At 38.8% G+C, this 20,047-nt stretch overlaps 1 protein-coding gene across 3 annotated transcripts in view; it reads left to right on the top strand.

Moving 5' to 3' along the window:
* Positions 1-20,047, top strand: part of LANCL2 (LanC like glutathione S-transferase 2) — a 240,610-nt gene that overhangs the window by 161,175 nt on the left and 59,388 nt on the right. For all 3 annotated transcript variants that reach the window (XM_036910340.2, XM_036910339.2, XM_036910338.2), the window contains exons 3-6: positions 8,091-8,298; positions 9,135-9,282; positions 10,334-10,480; positions 19,244-19,426. In XM_036910340.2, the coding sequence (XP_036766235.2) occupies positions 8,091-8,298; positions 9,135-9,282; positions 10,334-10,480; positions 19,244-19,426 (686 nt within the window). The remainder of the gene's footprint in view (positions 1-8,090; positions 8,299-9,134; positions 9,283-10,333; positions 10,481-19,243; positions 19,427-20,047) is intronic.

The raw sequence follows: 20,047 nt of genomic DNA, 5'->3' as shown, positions 1-20,047 counted from the left end.
GGAGGGGGTGGAAGACTAGAACTGCTGAACACCCATCCCTGGAGGTCTGCTTTGGACCACAAACCTACACTGTGTGGTACTCTGGAGGTTGGTGGGGTTGGGGAACCTGGACTTTATTTAAGGCAGAGTGCTTGAGAAACTGAGATTCTGGCTGTTTGTGTAGGACGGGGATCCACATCCAGTGACTCTGGAACAAAGGAAAGGCAGGGGGTCTGAGAGGCTTCTTAGCAGCAAGCGGACTGCTGAAGGGGCGGGGTTTCCATGGAGCTTGCTGCACGGGAGAAGGGAAAGCTAGACAAGATTGTCTGGGTGCACTCAGCCCAGCAGGTTGGGAACTCTGAAGAGCATCAGGCACTCCATCCCCCTGACTGGCTACTCGGATCCGAGGCCCCCCACTGTGACATGCTGCCTGCTGTGCCTTCCTCCTTGCCTGCAGGCACTGGCTTGCAAACCGGCAGTCTCTGCACTGGTGTAAGGCCAGCCAGAGGGAGGCCCCACCTAAAACAGCCTGAGACACAAAGCACAGAGGCTTGCACCTGTGTGCTTGGCCCACTTTCACTGATACTGGAGACAGGCACTGCAGCCGGGAATCAGGAAACAGATCTTTCCTCACCCCAGGCACCAGCACTGCTCCCCTATGACCCCCCAACCTCACTCTAGGGGCTGAGCAGCTCCAGAGACTAGAGCTTCTGGGCACTAGGCTGGTTCAGACCAAAAAAGGGACAAATGAAAGTACACTCACTAATTTTCTGAAAAAGAGTTCAAAATAAAAATCATAAACATGCTCATGGAGGTACAGAAAAATATTCAAGAACTCACGAACGAATTTAAGAAGAAGTTTCAAATCATTAAAAAATTCCATACCTGAAATGAAACATAAAACGGAGGGATTTAAAAGCAGATTCGATGTAGTAGAAGAGACAGTAAATGGAAGAGGAATTAGAGAAGAGGAATTCAAAGAAGCTGAGGCACAGAGAGACAAAAGGATCTCTAAGAATGAAAGAATATTGAGAGAACTGTGTGACCAATCCAGATGGAACAATATTCGCATTATAGGGGTACCAGAAGAAGAGACAGAAAAAAGGATACAAAGTGTCATTGATGAGATAATTGCTGAAAACTTCCCCAATCTGGGGAAGAAGATAGTCTCTCAAGCCATGGAGGTGCACAGATCTCCCAACACAAGGGACCCAAGGAAGACAACATCAAGAAATATAATTATTAAAATGGCAAAGATCAAGGATAAAGACAGTCTTTTAAAAGCAGTTAGAGAGAAAAAAGATCACATACAAAGGAAAACCCATCACACTATCAGATTTCTCAACAGAAACCTTACAGGCCAGAGGGAGTGGCATGATATATTTAATGCAATGAAGCAGAAGGGCCTCAGACCAAGAATTCTCTACTTTGCAAGGTTATCATTTAAATTTGAAGGAGGGATTAAACAATTTTTAGATAAGCAAAAGTTGAGAGAATTTACCTCCCACAAACCACCTCTACAGTGCATTTTGGAGGGACTTCTATAGATGGAAGTATTCCTAAGGTTAAACAAATAGATGTCACCAGGGGAAATAAAGCTGCAGCAAAGTAGAACAATTAATTACTAAGCAGATGCAAAATCAAATGACCTACCCTCAAAGCCAATCAAGGGATACACAAAGAGTAAAGAAGATGCTACCTAACATATAAAGAATGGAGAACGAAGAAGGAGGAAAAAAAGAAAAAAACTTATAGATTGTTTGTAGTAACATACAAAGTGAGTTAAATTAGAGTGTTACATAGTAAGGGAATTACCCTTGATCCTTTGGTAACCATGAATCTAAAGCCTGCGATGGCAATAAGTACATACCTATCGATAATCACCCTAAATATAAATGGTCTGAATGCACCAATCAAAAGATAGTCACAGAATGGATTAAAAAAACAAGACCCGTCTATGTGCTGCCTACAGGAGACTTACCTCAAACCCAAAGACATATACAGACTGAAAGTGAAGGGATGGAAAAAGATATTTCATGCAACTAATAGGGAGCAAAAAGCAGGAGTTGCAGTACTTGTATCAGACAAAATAGACTTCAAAACAAAGTAATAAGAGACAAAGAAGAACATTACATAATGATAAAGGAGTCAGTCCAACAAGAGGATATAACTATTATAAATATCAATGCAGCAAACACAGGATCACCTACATATGTGAAACAAATACTAACAGAATTAATGGGGGAAATAGAATGCAATGTATTCATTTTAGGAAACTTCAAAACACCACTCACTCCAAAGGACAGATCAACCAGACAGGAAATAAGCAGAGACAGACACACAGATTAACATATTAGAATAGATGGACCTAACGGACATCTACAGAACTCTCCATCCAAAAGCAACAGGATATATATTCTTCTGAAGTGCACATGGAACATTTTCAAGAATAGATCATATACTAGGCTATAAAAAGAACCTCAGTAAATTACAAAATATTGAAATTGTACCAACCAGCTTCTCAGATCACAAGGGTATGAAATGAGAAATAAATCACAAGGAAAAAGAAAAAGCCCACAAACACATGGAGGCTTAATAACATCCCCCTTAAATAATCAATGGGTCAATGACCAAATAAAAACAGAAATTAAGGAATATATGGAAACAAATGAAACCAATAATTCAACACCACAGAATCTGTGGGATGCAGCCAAGGCCGTGCTAAGAGGGAAGTATATTGCAATCCAGGCCTACCTCAGGAAAGAACAGTCCCATATGAACAGTCTAAACTCACAATTAGCAAAACTAGAAAAGGAAGAACAAATAAGGCCCAAAGTCAGTAGAAGCAGGGATATAATAAAGATTGGAGCAGAAATAAATAATGTAGAGAAGAATAAAACAATAGAAAGGATCAATGAAAGCGGGAGCTGATTCTTTGAGAAAATAAACAAAATAGATAAACACCTAGCCAGAGTTATCAAGAAAATAAGAGAGTCTACACACATAATCAGAATCAGATATGAGAAAGGAAAAATCACTACGGACGCCACAGAAATCAAAGAATTATGAGGGAATCTCTATGAAAAATTATATGCTATCAAATTGCATAACCTAGAAGAAATGGACAACTTTCTAGAAAAATACAGCCTTCCAAGGCTGACCCAGGAAGAAACAGAAAATCTGAGTAGACCAATTACCAGCAAGAAAATTGAATTGGTAATAAAAATCTACCTAAGAACAAAACGGCTGGACTCGATAGTTTCACTGCTGAATTATATTAAACATTTAGTGAAGACCTAATACCCTTAAAGTTTTCCAAAAAGTAGAAGAGGAGGGAGTACTTCCAAACTCAGTCTACGAGGACAAAATCACTCTTAATACCAAAACCAGGCAAAGACACCACAAAAAAAAGAAAATTACAGACCAATATCCCTGATGAACATAAATGCAAAAATACTCAACAGAGTACTAGCAAACCAAATTCAAAAATACATCAACAGAATCATCCATCATGATCAAGTGGGATTCATCACAAGAATGCAAGGATGGTACAACATTCGAAAATACATCAACATCATCCACCACATCGACCAAAAGGACAAAAACCACATGATCATCTCCATAGATGCTGAAAAAGCATTTGACAAAACCCAACATCCATTCATGATAAAAAAAAAGTCTCTCAACAAAATGGGTATAGAGGGCAAGTACCTCAACATAATAAGGGCCATATATGTGAAACCCACAACTAACATCATACTAAACTAACATCATGAAAGCAGGAGCTGATTCTTTGAGAAAAGAAACTTAACGGTGAGAAGCTGAAAGGTTTTCCTTTAAGATCAGGAACAAGACAAGGATGCCCACAGTCTCCACTTTTATTCAACACAGTTCTGGAGGTCCTCGTCATGGCAATCAGACAACACAGAGAAACAAAAGGCATCCAGATTGGCAAGGAAGATGTCAAATTGTCCCTGGTGGCAAATGACATGATATTGTGCATAAAAAACCCTAAAGAATCCACTCCAAAACTACTAGATCTAATATCTGAATTCAGCAAAGTTGTGGGATACAAAATTAATACACAGAGATCTGTTGCATTCCTATACACTAACGATGAACTAGCAGAAAGAGAAATCAGGAAAACAATTCCATTCACAATTGCATCAAAAATTATAAAATACCTAGGATGAAATTTAACCAAGAAAGTGGAAGACCCATACTTTGAAAACTACAAGACACTCATGAGAGAAATTAAAGAAGATACCAATAAATGGAAACTTGTCCTGTGCTGATGGTAGGAAGAATTAATATTGTCAAAATGGCCATCCTGCCTAAAGCGATCTACAGATTCAATGCAATCCCTTTCAAAATACTAACAGCATTTTTCCACAAATTAGAGCAAATATTTCTAAAATTCGTCTGGAACCAGAAAAGACCCCAAATAGCCAAAGCAATCCTGAGAAGGCAGAATACAGCTGGGGTGATTATACTTCCCAGCTTCAAGCTCTAATACAAAGCCACAGTAATCAAGACAGTTTGGTACAGGCACAAGAACAGACCCATAGACCAATGGAACAGACTAGAGAGCCCAGATATAAACCCAAGGATATATGGTCAATTAATATACAATAAAGGAGCCATGGATATACAATGGGGGAATGACCACCTCTTCAACAGCTGGTGTTGGCAAAACTGGACAGCTACATGTAAGAGAATGAAACTGGATTATTGTCTAACCCCATACACAAAATAAACTCAAAATGTATCAAAGACCTGAATGTAAGTCATGAAACCGTAAAACTCTTAGAAAAAACATAGGCAAAAATCTCTTGGACATAAACATGAGCAACTTCTTCATGAACGTGTTTCCCCAGGCAAGGGAAACAAAAGCAAAAAATGAACAAGTGGGACTATATCAAACTAAAGAGCTTCTGTGCAGCAAAGGACACTATCAGTAGAACAAAAGGAAATCCTACAGTATGGGAGAATGTATTCATAAATGACATATCCAGTAAGGGCTTGACATCCAAAGTATACAAAGAGCTCACACACCTCAACAAGCAAAAAACAAATAAGCCAATTAAAAAATGGGCAGAGGAGCTAAACAGACACTTCTGCAAAGAAGAAATTCAGATGGCCAACAGGCACATGAAAAGATGCTCCACATCACTAATCATCAGAAAAATGCAAATTAAAACCACAGTGAGATATCACCTCACACCAGTTAGGATGACCACCATCCAGAAGACAAATGACAATAAATATTGGCGAGGATGTGGAGAAAGGGGAACCCTCCTACACTTCTGGTGGGAATGTAAATTAGTTCAAGCATTCTGGAAAGCCGTATTGAGGTTCCTCAAGGAACTAAAAATAGAAATACCATTTGACCCAGGAATTCCACTCTTAGGAATTCACCCTAAGAATGCAGGTGCCCAGTTTGAAAAAACATATGCACCCCTATGTTTATCGCTGCATTACTTAGAATAGCCAAGAAATGGAAACAACCTAAGTGTCCATCAATAGATGAATGGATGAAGAAGATGTGGTATGTATACACAATGGAATATTATTCAGCCATAAGAAGAAAACAAATCCTACCATTTGCAACAACATTGGTGGACCATGAGGGTATTATGTTCAGTGAAATAAGCCAGGCAGAGAAAGACAAGTATCAAATGATTTCACTCATCTGTGGAGTATAACAATAAAGAAAAAACTGAAGGAACAAAACACCAGCAGATTCACAGAACCCAAGAATGGACTAACAATTATCAAAGGGAAAGGGACTGGGGAGGATGGGTTGGAAAGGAGGGATAAGGTGGAAAAAGGGGCATTATGATTAGCACACATAATGTAGGGGGTCAGGATATGGGGAAGGCAATAAGTATAATAAAAGACAAATAGTGATTCTATAGCATCTTATTACGGTATTGGACAGTGACTCTAATGGGGTGTGTGGTGGAGACTTGATAATAGGGGAAGTCTAGTAACCATAATGTTGCCCATGTAATTGTACATTAATGATACCAAAAAAAAGAGACAGTATGTGATAAACCCATCATACTGTCATCATACTCAGTGATATTCATACACAGCTAAGATCATACTCAGCCTTTAAGATAAGAAACAAGGTAATGATACCCCTTCTCACCACTTATATTCAACATACTACTGGAAGTCCTAGCCAGAGCAGTTAGGCAGGAAAAAGAAATAAAGGCATCCAAATGAGAAAGAAGTTAAATTGCCTCTCTTTCTAGATGGCATGGTCTTATATATAGAAAACCCTGAAGACTCCACCAAAAAATTGTTAGAACTGATAAGTTCAGTAAAGTTGCAGGATACAAAATGAATCTACAAAGATTAATTGTGTTTACACACTGATGACTGCCTTTTGGAGAAAAAAATTAAGAAAACATTTCCATTTACAATAACATCAAAAAAAAAACCTTTGAAATAAATTTAACCAAGAAGGTAAAAGACCTGTACAGCATAAATTATAAGACATTTAATAAAGAAATGGAGGAAAAACACAAATAAATGTGAAAAGTATTCATGGATTGGAAGGATTTATGTTGTTAAAACATCGATAGTATCCAAAGTGATCTATGTGTTTAATACAGTCCCTATCAAAATTCTAATTGTCTCTTTCATAGAAATTGAAGAAAATCCTAAAATCATATGGGAAGTACAAAAGACTCAGGGAAGCCCATGCAATCTTGAGAAAGAACAAAGCTGGAAGCATCATACTTGCTGATTTCAAAGCATATTACAAAGGGATAGTAATCAAAGCATGGTATTGGCTTAAAAACAGACACATAGACCAGTGGAGCAGAATAGAGAGGCCAGAAATAAACCCAGGCATAAATGGCTGATTAATGCTTACAAGGGCACCAAGTACACACGTGGGAGAAGAACCATCTCTTCCGTAAACAGTGCTGGGAAAACTGGCTAGCCACATGCAAAAGAATGAAATGGGGCTTTATCTTGTACTCCCAAAAGTTAACTCAAAGTGGATTAAAGACTTAAATGTAAGACCTGAAGCATAAAGCTCCTAGAAGAAAACAGGGAAAATGCATTTGGCAATGATTTTTTGGATATGACACCAAAGGTACAGCAATAAAAAACAAAAAGTAACCAAGTAGGATGACATTAAACCAAGAAGCTACTGCACTGCAAGGGAAACAGTCAACAAAATGAAAAGGCAATTTACAGGATGGGAGAAAATATTTGCAAACTATACTCTGCTAAGGGGATAGTACCAAAATATATAAGGAACTTACACAACTCAGTAGCAAAAAAAAAAAAAAAAATTACAGTTAAAAAATGGGCAAAAGACTTTTCTTTTTTTTCCAAAGAAGTGAACATTTTTCCAAAGAAGACATACAAGTGACTAACACATATATAAGAAAGTGTTCAACATTAATCATCAAGGAAATCAAGACCATAATGAGATACCACTTCACACCTGTTAGGATGACTTTCATCAAAAAGACAGTATATAACAGTGTTAGCATGGATCTGGAGTAAAGTTAATCCTAGTACACTGTTGGTGGGAATGTAAATTGGTACAGTCATTATGGAAAAGTGTGGAGGTTTGTCAAAAAACTGAAAAAATGGAATGATCCACTGGTTATTTGGTCATTTGTATGGTTTGGTCATTAAAGAAAACTGAAAACTTGTGAGAAATAGAAAACTTGGAAAGAGAGGATATAAAATTCAGAAAGTAATTTAATTTGGGATAACAGAGAAAATAATTACATCAGAAATAAAAAGAAAAGGATCCAAATTAGCTTAAGATACAACGGGAAATGAATGAAAATCAGATGGAAATGAATAGGAAGTCTCATGTCTCCCTTTGTTGGGGAGCTATTTATTCACTATGTCAGAACAATAGCAAACTAATACATTTTAAGTTATTTAAAAATTTTTTCTACCCTAAGTTCTTTTATCTTCCCCCATTTTTAAGAAATATATAATATGAGAGTGTTTGATGTTGCCCCTTCACAAACAGGCTTTATTCAAGTTTTTCATGCATCATAAAATAATGTCCTGAAGGTAAAAAGGAAAGGTAATAATGCTTTTCTTTTGGGATGGGGGAATTATTCCAGGCATAGCCCTTTTGTACCTGCAGTTGTACCGAGTCACGTGTGACCAGACCTACCTGCTCCGATCCCTGGATTACGTAAAGAGGACACTTCGGAATCTGAATGGCCGCAAGGTCACTTTCCTCTGTGGAGATGCTGGGCCCCTTGCTGTAGGAGCTGTGGTATATCATAGACTCAAAAGTGATTGTGAATCCCAGGAATGCATCTCAAAGTGAGTTTTGAGAACTGGAAGTATTTTTCTCCAAATTCTCAGCTGTAGGTCTTGCTATAGAAATACATTCAAAAAAGAAATTATTTCTTAATTTATCTACTGTTTCAAAGAGGTTTCTCCAAGAATTGAAGAGGGTTATATATTACTTCTGAACATAATGGTGGGGTTGTGTCCTTTCTTTCAATCCAAGCATATAGTTGCCCTAATTTTGGGAAGAATAAACATATTTCTTTGCCTTACTTTAATCATTTTTCCTGAGTGATTCTTGATTGCTTCCAAATGCATGAAAATTAGCTAAATGCCTGAGATTCACTATTACAACTAAGTTATTCTTAGGGTCCCTTATTGTGGAACAGAGTGTGTAAACTTTTTTTGTACCTATTGGTTTATTTTCAAGGAAAATGCAGAAATCAGGACTCAGTCCCACATTCTGGCACATGCTAATCAGTTAATGTTTGTTGAAAGACAGAATGACTCGATCTAATTCCCAAGTTTTGGCTACTGAAAATTTTAGTACTATTTTCATTTATATTTTAAATCAACTTTCTTCTAATTCTGGATATCAAAATTGAGTTTCTTCTCTTACATGGTTTAGAGTATATATAAAGGTAGAAATTTTGAACAGAAATATGTTTTGTTTTTAATTTTGGTATCTGAGAAGAAAATAGTAAAGTGAAGTTTTTGTTGTTTTCTGGGGTTTTCTGTGTATTTTTTAAAAATCAGTCTTAAACGAAAAATAAATGACAGGTAGTTCCTAAAGTGATAGGTTTACTTAGAGTTTCAAAAAGAGGTATTTTAGACATTGTCTGGAAAACAGCATTTTTCTTGTCTGGTAGACTTTTGCAGCTCCAGAGAACCATTGTCTGCCAAGACTCAGAGCTTCCCGATGAGCTGCTCTATGGACGGGCAGGGTACCTGTATGCCTTACTCTACCTGAATACGGAGATCGGTCCAGGCACCGTGTGTGAGTCCGCTGTTAAAGAGGTATGTGGGATTACTGACAGCTACAGGCATCCCTGTCACTGCTATTTGAACCTGTCTTAGCACAGAGTGACTATAGTAGCTGGACTCTCCTTGTAGGTGGAGTAATTTCTTAAAGCATCTTGTAAAATTAATAAATAGTTTCTTTTTTTCCTTTCTAAGAATGTGTCTTAAAAATCTGTACTCCTCTTAGGCCTGTATTCAGCTGTTTTTACTAGAAGCAAACAACTGCAGCTTTGAAAAAATAGAATGTTTATTTCTCTTTCATGAGTCGTCTGGAGCGGTAGGAGCCCAGGTGAATATGGCTTTTCTGTCGTGTCTGCCATGTCCTAGGGGCATGCCCTTACCTGCATGACCAAAGCTACTGAGCACCCCCAGCCCAGGGGACAGGTGAGGAAGTGAAGGTTGAGGAGCTTTCTTTTTAAGGCCACGAACTAGAAGTTGCCCACCTCACTTTCCTCACATCCCACTTCCAGAACTTAGTCAAGTGACTGTGTCCAGCTGTATATAGCTCAGAGGTCAGATGCATAGCTAAAACTTGGAGCTCTGTTACCAGTAGTATGAGGGGAAGGAAGGATATGAAGAAAAAGTTAGTCTTTGCCACATTGTCATTTCAGATATGGTATTCTTTTGATCTAACATCTGCATACTACAATGACACATCTCATTTTATTAGCCTTTCATAAAGAAAACTAATTCCTCCAGCCTTTCCTGGAAGATGTACATGCCAGTCTTTGGGGGGAAATATTTACAGCTACAAAACAACTAAGTCTAGAGCAGTTGTTATAGAAAGTTATCCTAGGTTTTAGCAAACTGTTGATACAAAGAACTTTTGATTTCTTTGACTTCTTAATGTCTTTTCTACTCTGAAATTATCTTCTGGTTTTTCTCTGTATTTATTAATTTATAAAATAAATAAAACAATGTTGGCTACTAACTGCTTAAAGATTTTAGATTAAATTCTGTCTAAAGACAGGTTGTTAGTGTTAATTAAAGTAGAACAGGATACATGTAAGGTGTTTAGACTTAGGCTGCTGCCTCTTTATCTCTGTAGGTTGTCAATGCTGTTATTGAATCGGGCAAAGCCTTGTCAAGGGAAGAAAGGAAGGCTGAGCGCTGTCCCCTGTTATACCAGTGGCACAGGAAGCAGTATGTTGGTGCTGCCCATGGTATGACTGGGATCTACTACATGCTACTGCAGGTAAGTAAGAATTCTCAGAAATACTAATATCAGTGACTGCTTTATAAAATATTAGATCAAAGAGGGAATGTGAACTTAAATTTTAGTACAAACCACACAGGCTGAAATGAAATAAGGATCCTACTTTGAATTACAATGTTTAAACTCTGCATATGAGCCCCAAGAAGTGAACCCACGAGCACATTCCATATGCAGTTTTGTACAGGCGAGGTGTCTACTGGCCCCAAGTCTCTTCTGTGCGTGTCCCGCTGCTGATTGACGCAGTCACCCTTGTAACAGTGAAAGCCTTCAAGGGACTTCCAGAGTCTATCTCTGAATCTCTGGAGACATTTCATGGTCAGATACCCCCAGTTGCTCTCAGTTGTGTTCTTGATTTTTAAGTAGTTTATTGTAGAGGTTATGATGTTGTCTGTCAGTCATCCCTGACATCTACTGAATTAAGTACTGGCTCTTCTGTCAGGCAGTCAGAGACCCCACACAAAGACCGCTTCAGCCTGCAGCCAGCCATATGGCCTGTGATTCCTTCCCTTCCTTGCTCTGTATGTGGCCCAATTTTTTTTTTCCATTAAGGCTTTCATTATTCTGCCACACCCATAACAGTAGTTAATTAACTTGCTCAAAATCACAAAGCTATTAAGGAACATGGATTAGACTTTAGATCTTCTTTTTTTTTTTTTTAATTTTATTTTGGTATCATTAATCTACAGTTACATGAAGGACATTACGATTACTAGGCTCCCTCCTTCACCAAGTCCCCCGCACATGCCCATTCACAGTCACTGTCCATCAACATAGTAAGATGCTGTAAAATCACTCCTTGTCTTCTCTGTGTTGCACAGCCCTCCCCGGTGCCCCCACCCACACTATACATGCTAATCGTAATGCCCCCTTTCTTTTTCTCCTGCCCTTATCCCTCCCTTCCCACCCATCCTCCCCAGTCGCTTTCCCTTTGGTAACTATTAGTCCATTCTTGGGTTCTGTGCTTCTGCTGCTGTTTTGTTCCTTCAGTTTTCTTTTGTTCTTATTCTCCACATATGAGTGAAATCATTTGGTACTTGTCTTTCTCCGCCTGGCTTATTTCACTGAGCATAATACCCTCTAGCTCCATCCATGTTGTTGCAAATGGTAAGATTTGTTTTTTTCTTATGGCTGAATAATATTCCATTATGTATATGTACCACATCTTCTTTATCCATTCATCTATGATGGACATTTAGGTTGCTTCCATATCTTGGCTATTGTAAACACTGCTGCGATAAACATGGGGGTGCATCTGTCTTTTTCAGACTAGGCTGCTGCATTCTTGGGGTAAATTCCTAGAAGTGGAATTCCTGGGTCAAATGGTATTTCTATTTTGAGCATTTTGAGGAACCTCCATACTGCTTTCCACAATGGTTAAACTAATTTACATTCCCACCAGCAGTGTAGGAGGGTTCCCCTTTCTCCACAACCTCGCCAACATTTGTTGTTGTTTGTCTTTTGGATGGTAGCCATCCTTAGTGGTGTGAGATGATATCTCATTGTGATTTTAATTTGCATTTCTCTGATGACAAGCAATGTGGAGCATCTTTTCATGTGTCTGTTGGCCATCTGAATTTCTTCTTTAGAGAAATGTCTATTCAGCTCCTCTGCCCATTTTTTAATTGGATTACTTGCTTTTTGTTTGTTGAGGTGTGTGAGCTCTTTATATATTTTGGATATCAACTCTTTATAAGATCTGTCATTTACGAATATATTCTCCCATACTGTAGGATACCTTTTTGTTCTATTGATGGTGTCCTTTTGCTGTACAAAAGCTTTTCAGCTTGATATAGTCCCATTTGTTCATTTTTGCATTTGTTTCCCTTGCCCGGGGAGATATGTTCAAGAAGAAGTCACTCATGTTTATGTCTAAGAGATTTTTGCCTATGTTTTTTCCTAAGAGTTTTATGATTTCATGACTTAATTCAAGTCTTTGATCCATTTCGAATTTACTTTTGTGTATGGGGTTAGACAGTGATCCAGTTTCATTCTCTTACATGTAGCTGTCCAGTTTTGCCAGCACCATCTGTTGAAGAGACTACCATTTCCCCATTGTATGTCCATGGCCCCTTTATCGAATATTAGTTGACCATATATGTTTGGGTTAATGTCTGGAGTCTCTAATCTATCCCACTGGTCTGTGGCTCTGTTTTTGTGCCAGTACCAAATTGTCTTGATTACTGTGGCTTTGTAGTAGAGCTTGAAGTTGGGGAGTGAGATGCCCCACACTTTATTCTTCCTTCTCAGGATTGCTTTAGCTATTATGTCTTTGGTGTTTTGGTGTAAAGACTATAGCTTTAGTCTTTGGTGTTTCCATATGAATTTTTGAACTATTTGTTCCAGTTCATTGAAGAATGCTGTTGGTAGTTTGATAGGGATTACATCGAATCTGTATGTTGCTTTGGGCAGGATGGCCATTTTGACTATATTAATTCTTCCTAGCCAGGAGCATGGGATGAGTTTCCATTTGTTATTGACCTCTTTAATTTATCTTAAGAGTGCCTGTCTTATAGTTTTCAGGGTATAGGTCTTTCACTTCCTTGGTTAGGTTTCTTCCTAGGTATTTTATTCTTTTTGATGCTATTGTGAATGGAATTGTCTTCCTGATTTCTCTTTCTATTAGTTTATTGTTAGTGTATAGGAAAGCCACAGATTTCTGTGTGTTAATTTTGTATCCTGCAACTTTGCTGAATTCCGATATTAGCTCTAGTAGTTTCGGAGTGGAGTCTTTAGGGTATTTTACATACAATATCATGTCATCTGCAAATAGTGACAGTGTAACTTCTTCTTTACCAGTCTGGATTCCTTGTATTTCTTTGTTTTGTCTAATTGCCATGGCTAGGACCTCCAGTACTATGTTGAATAACAGTGGGGAGAGTGGGCATCCCTGTCTTGTTCCCGATCGCAGAGGAAAAGCTTTCAGCTTCTCGCTGTTCAGTATGATGTTGGCTGTGGGTTTATCATATATGGCCTTGATTATGTTGAGGTACTTGCCCTCTATACCGATTTTGTTGAGAGTTTTTATCATGAATGGATGTTGAATTTTATCGAATGCTTTTTCAGCATCTATGAAGATGATCATGTGGTTTTTGTCTTTCTTTTTGTTGATGTAGTGGATGATGTTGATGGATTTTCGAATGTTGTACCATCCTTGCATCCCTGGAATGAATCCCACTTGGTCATGGTGTATGATCCTCTTTTGATGTATTTTTGAATTTGGTTTGCTAATATTTTGTTGAGTATTTTTGCATCTACATTCATCAGGGATATTGGTCTGTAGTTTTCTTTTTTGGTGGGGTCTTTGCCTGGTTTTGGTATTAGGGTGATGTTGGCTTCATTGAATGAGTTTGGGAGTATTCCCTTCTCTTCTATTTTTTGGAAAACTTTAAGGAGAATGGGTATTATGTCTTCTCTGTATGTCTGATAAAATTCCAAGGTAAATCCATCTGGCCCGGGGGTTTTGTTCTTTGGTAGTTTTTTGATTACTGCTTCAATTTCATTGCTGGTAATTGGTCTGTTTAGATTTTCTGTTTCTTTCTGGGTCAGTCTTGGAAGGTTGTATTTTTCTAGGAAGTTGTCCATTTCTCCTAGGTTTTGCAGCTTGTTAGCATATAGGTTTTCATAGTACTCTGTAATAATTCTTTGTATTTCTGTGGTGTCCGTCGTGATTTTTCCTTTCTCGTTTCTGATTTTGTTGATGTGTTTTGACTCTGTTTTCCTCTTAGTAAGTCTGGCTAGAGGCTTATCGTTTTTGTTTATTTTCTTAAAGAACTGGCTCTTGGTTTCATTGATTTTTGCTGTTGTTTTATTCTTCTCAATTTTATTTATTTCTCCTCTGATCTTTATTATGTCCCTCCTTCTGCTGGCCTTAGGCCTCATTTGTTTTTCTTTTTCCAATTTCGATAATTGTGGCATTAGACCATTCATTTGGGATTGTTCTTCCTTCTTTAAATATGCCTGGATTCCTATATACTTTCCTCTTAAGATTGCTTTTGCTGTATCCCACAGTAGTTGGGGTTTTGTGTTGTTGTTGTCGCTTGTTTCCATATATTGTTGGATCTCCATTTTGATTTGGTTGTTGATCCATTGATTATTTTAGAGCATGTTGTTAGCCTCCATGTGTTTGTGAGCCTTTTTGCTTTCTTTGTACACTTTATTTCCAGTTTTATGCCTTTGCCTGAAAAGTTGTTTGGTAGGATTTCAATGTTTTTGAATTTACTGAGGCTCTCTTTGTGGCCTAGTATGTGGTCTATTCTGGAGAATGTTCCATGTGCACTTGAGAAGAATGTGTATCCTGTTGCTTTTGGATGTAGAGTTCTGGAGACGTCTATTAGGTCCATCTGTTCTAGTGTGTTGTTCAGTGCCTCTGTGTCCTTACTTATTTTATGTCTGGTGGATCTGTCCTTTGGAGTGAGTGGTGTTGAAGTCTCCCAAAATGAATGCATTGCATTCTGTTTCCTCCTTTAATTCTTTTAGTATTTGTTTCACATATGGTGGTGCTCCTGTATTGGGTGCATATATATTTATAATGGTTATATCCTCTTGTTGGACTGAGCCCTTTATCATTATGTAATGTCCTTCTATCTTTTGTTACTTTCTCTGTTTTGAAGTCTGTTTTGTCTGATACTAGTATTGCAACAGCTGCTCTTTTCTCTCTGTTGTTTGCATGAAATATCTTTTTCCATCCCTTGACTTTAAGTCTGTGCGTGTCTTTGGGTTTGAGGTGAGTCTCTTGTAAGCAGCATATGGATGGGTCTTGCTTTTTTATCCGTTCTGTTACTCTGTGTCTTTTGATTGGTGCATTCAGTCCATTTACATTTAGGGTGATTATTGAAAGGTATGTACTTATTGCCATTGCAGGCTTTAAGTTTGTGGTTATCAAAGGTTCAAGGTTAGCTTCTTTACTATCTTACTGTCTAACTTAACTCGCTTATTGAGCTATTATAAACACGGTCTGATGATTCTTTATTTCTCTCCCTTCTTATTCCTCCTCCTCCCTTCTTCATATGTTGGGTGTTTTGTTCTGTGCTCTTTTTAGGAGTGCTCCCATCTAGAGCAGTCCCTGTAAGATGCCCTATAGAGGTGGTTTGTGGGAGGCAAATTCCCTCAACTTTTGCTTGTCTGGGAATTGTTTAATCACTCCTTCATATTTAAATGATAATCATACTGGGTACAGTATTCTTGGTTCGAGGCCCTTCTGTTTCATTGCATTAAGTATATCATGCCATTCTCTTCTGGCCTGTAGGGTTTCTGTTGAGAAGTCTGATGATAGCCTGATGGGTTTCCCTTTGTAGGTGACCTTTTTTCTCTCTCTGGCTGCCTTTAATACTCTGTCCTTGTCCTTGATCTTTGCCATTTTAATTATTATGTGTCTTGGTGTTACCGTCCTTGGATTCCTTGTCATGGGAGTTCTTTGTACCTCTGTTGTCTGAGAGACCATTTCCTCCCCTAGTTTGGGGAAGTTTTCAGCAATTATTTCTTCAAAGACACTTTCTATCCTTTTTTCTCTCTCTTCTTCTTCTGGTACCCCTATAATGCGGATATTGTTCCATTTTGATTGGTCGCACAGTTCTCTTAAAATTCTTTCATTCCTAGAGATCCTTTTATCTCTCTCTGCATCAGCTTCTCTGTGTTCCTGTTCTCTGTTTTCTAGTCCATTAATGGTCTCTTGCTTCTCGTCCATTCTGTTTTGAAGTCCTTCCAGAGCTTGTTTTGTTTCTGTATTCTCCCTCCTTAGTTCTTGCATATTTCTCTGCAAGTCCATCAGCATGTTTATGACTTTTGTTTTGAATTCTTTTTCAGGAAGACTGGTTAAATCTATCTCCCCAGGTTCCTTCTCAGGGGAAGATGTAGAAGATGTTGAAGCTGTCTGGGTTAGTCTTGTCTGGATCAAATTTTTTTGCATTTTCATGTTGATAGGTACAATGGTGAGCTATTGACTCATCTGTCAGTTGAGAGAGCCACGACTTTCCACTTGCTCCTGGACTTTCTTTACTGGGACAACTGAGACCCCTAGTGGCTTGTTTTGGGCAATTGCGTGTAGACTGGGTCTTTGTATCTTGCCCAGCCGGTATGGAGGAAGCTCCCTTGCTGTGGGCATGGCCAGCCTCAGGCAGCTGCTCTGCTATGGCGGGGCCCCGGAGGGGTAATGGACAGGGGGGTGTTTGGCTGTTTACCTCCCTGAGGGTTCTCAGAGCTGTTGCCCAGGGGGTTAGTGTACCCGGAGTTCCCTGGAATTTCCAGCTGCTGGACTGTGACCCGGGATGCTTCCTTCCTGCTTTGGCGTCTCTGTCCCTTTAAGACTTTCAAAATGCACTCGCTTTTCTGTGTCCCAGAGGCACCGGCTGGGGGACCTGCTCAAAGATCTTACTGTCCTGATTCCCTAGTTTCCAGCACCCCACACATACACTGTGTGTGCGCTCTGGTGCGGATGGCTGGGGCTAGGTGTTCAGCAGTGCTGGGCTCCCTCTCCCTCCACACTCTGACTCCTCTCCTCCCACCGGGAGCTGGGGTCAGGGGCACTCAGGTCCTGCCAGGCTGGGGCTTGTATCTTACCCCCTTTGCGAGGCGCTGGGTTCTCGCAGGTGTGGATGTAGTCTGGCTGTTGTCCTGTGTCTTCTGGTCTCTCTTTTAGGGGTAGTTGTATTTGTTGTATTTTCAAAAATATATGTTTTTGGGAGGAGATTCCCACTGTCCTACTCAGGCTGCCATCTTGTCTCCACCTCCGACTTTAGATCTTTTTTGACTAAAAGCCCATATATTCCCTTTTTTAAAATTTTATTTCAAATTTCTTTTTTAAAAGAAAACTTACTGCGTCATGCTGCTACTCACTAAAGCACAATTGTGTAGGTATGAAAAAGTTCATATCTACACAGGACTAAAACCACTTTTTATGGTTATTAGTTGTTTTTGTGAATCATTGTAGAAGGTAAAATATGTATATATTCTAATTTGTGAATTTTCCTTAAGTGCAGACATGTTTTCAAAATAACCAAAATTCCATATCTCACTTAAAAATGGCATGTTATTCTGGACAGTTGGCAGATTGTGTATATTCTCTCTTTTGCCAGAAAAATGTTTTAGCAGCAGCTTTTGAAACTTTTTTTTTTAATGATAATAGTCTTAGCAGCAACAGAATCCTATGAGAACCATGCCCCAGAAAAACAGCTGAACTTAGATTTCAGTGTCAGGTTGATTTTGTTAGATACAAGGGGTTTCCTTGAGAGAAACACAAATCGTAAAATTGTCCCCTCATCTGCTTATAAAGTGAAGAATATGGAAATACCGTTTAGTAAGCATTGTATTTAGAAATTGATATTGGGCTTCTTATAGCAGTCACTGAGCAGTAGTGTGCTAGAGCGAGCTCACAAGCAGACTGCACATCACTTCTCTGTTCAGCGGGGGTACCGTCCTGGCAGAGCGGCGCCCAGCCATGCAGCAGTCAGCCAGCAGTGCACCACCATAGGTCCTGTGTAGCCTTCCATTTGGAAGGCTAGTGGAGCAATAGACACAAAACTTCTAAAATAGCACTTAAACAGATAAACTTTCATGATACAGAATGATATTGGTCAAAGATTATTCTGGATGTTTCTGTGAGAGCATTTTGGGTGAGATTTACACTTAATTCTCTTCAAAATCATCTCAAAATAACAAGGAAAACAAAAAATAGAAACCCAACTTCTTTGATGAAACTAGGAGACATCTGGCTCCCCAAACTACAAATATGTAGACTGAGAAAATAGATGAAAGAATGGAAGATGCCCTGGCAAGGCAGAGGAAGGCCACAATCCAGGAAGGGGCCTGAAGAGAGGGTGCCAACAAGGAGCAATCAGTTTGCCCTGCAGGCCCCTTGCCCTCAGGAATCTTAAGTGCCATGTACTGTTGGAGGCAGTGCCAGATGTCAGGTCTGGTATACGGAGGATGAGGGCTGGGCAGTGGGAATTCTTTATATGGAGCATTAGGCCTGTCGGTAAGATCACCCTGCACACTGAGGTGATTGCCCCCCACCCAGCTCCTGCTATGAAGGAAATGGTCTACAGGAACTGAACCAGCTCTTTCAACTCAAGAAAGCCGGGTGTGGAGGGAGTTGAAGTTAAGCATCCAACTGAAAACGGGGGGTTTGATGAATGTCCACATGGTGAGTGGTGAGACTTCCTGCTGCCATAGCCACTCATGCACACCTTCTTCACCCTATTTGACAAGACCACTTTCACCTCAGGAAGGGAATTAAAGTCTCTTTTTGGGGGGAAACAACTCAGATTAAAGATTCATAGATACATGTATTTGAAAGTCCCTAGTGAAAATACCAGCTATCTGTGACAGTTAATCTTACATGTTAAATTGGCTGGGCCAATGGTGCCTAGATATTGGTCAAACATTATTCTGGATGTTTCTGTGAGAGCATTTTGGGTGAGATTTACACTTACATGTGTGAACTTGTAGTAAAGCAGTTTTCTCAACCATAACATGGGGGACCCATCTAATCAGTTGAAGGCCTCCCCTGAGCAAGAGGGAATTCTCCAGAAGATGGCCTTCTTACTTGTCAGTGACATCAGAAAGACACAAAAAAATGTCTGCCCAAGTCTTAAATAACCAGTTAATCGAATTAATTACAATTTTATATGCTTCTTGGTATTCCAGGTAATTGATGCCTTCTTATATTAGCCACAAAACAGATTTTTTAAAAAGGAAACTTAAGGAAAAATTAATGTTTTTTTTTTTTGTTTGTTTGTTTGTTCAAAGCCATCAGCAAAAGTGGACCAAGAAACCTTGACAGAAATGGTGAAACCTAGTATTGATTATGTGCGCCACAAAAGATTCCGATCTGGGAATTATCCATCTTCATTAAGCAATGAAACAGATCGATTGGTCCACTGGTGCCACGGTGCTCCAGGTGTCATCCACATGCTTATGCAAGCCCACAAGGTCAGTGCTTCAGCTTGTGCCACAAGCATCCAGTGTCCGTAGATCCACTTTTCTCCACCAGGTTTTCAGTTTGATTTTGGTTGCAAACTAAACACCTTTTAGAATTAATGTTTTTACAAAATAAATAGAAAGTCTCTTTATTTCACTGTTCATCACCACTGTAGTTAGAGCTATAAGTACATGTGTGTGTGTTTTAACAGAAATCGTATTCATGTATAGAGTCAAACCTGGATGACAGCATAGTAATGATTTTTATTCTGAGCGTAAGTTCAGTAAGGCAGAAGGAAGTGTTATAAACAGGATGCCTTTTTTTCTTAACATTTTATTTTCTTGCTTGAATATTCCTCTATTGCTGGATTATTATTATAAGTCAGGGGCTTTTAAGTTTGAATTTAAAATTTTTATAAAATTATGCACAAGAGAAAGGTATGGCACTCATATTTTTACACATACAGGGTATTATAGGAAAACAGGAGGTACCTTTACTGATAATTCTAGTAGACACTAGATATATTTGGGCACAATATTAAAAATACTTGATTTCTTTTCTGGACTAAGAATTATAGCTTGAAAGTAAATAATGCTTTTTTTACAATTTTATTTTTCTTTTGATACACCTTA

This window comes from Manis pentadactyla, chromosome 7, assembly GCF_030020395.1.
Source record: "Manis pentadactyla isolate mManPen7 chromosome 7, mManPen7.hap1, whole genome shotgun sequence".
NCBI classification, from domain to species: Eukaryota; Metazoa; Chordata; class Mammalia; order Pholidota; family Manidae; genus Manis; species Manis pentadactyla.
The sequence above is the reverse complement of the archived record's forward strand: the minus strand, read 5'-3'. Positions and strand labels throughout refer to the sequence as shown.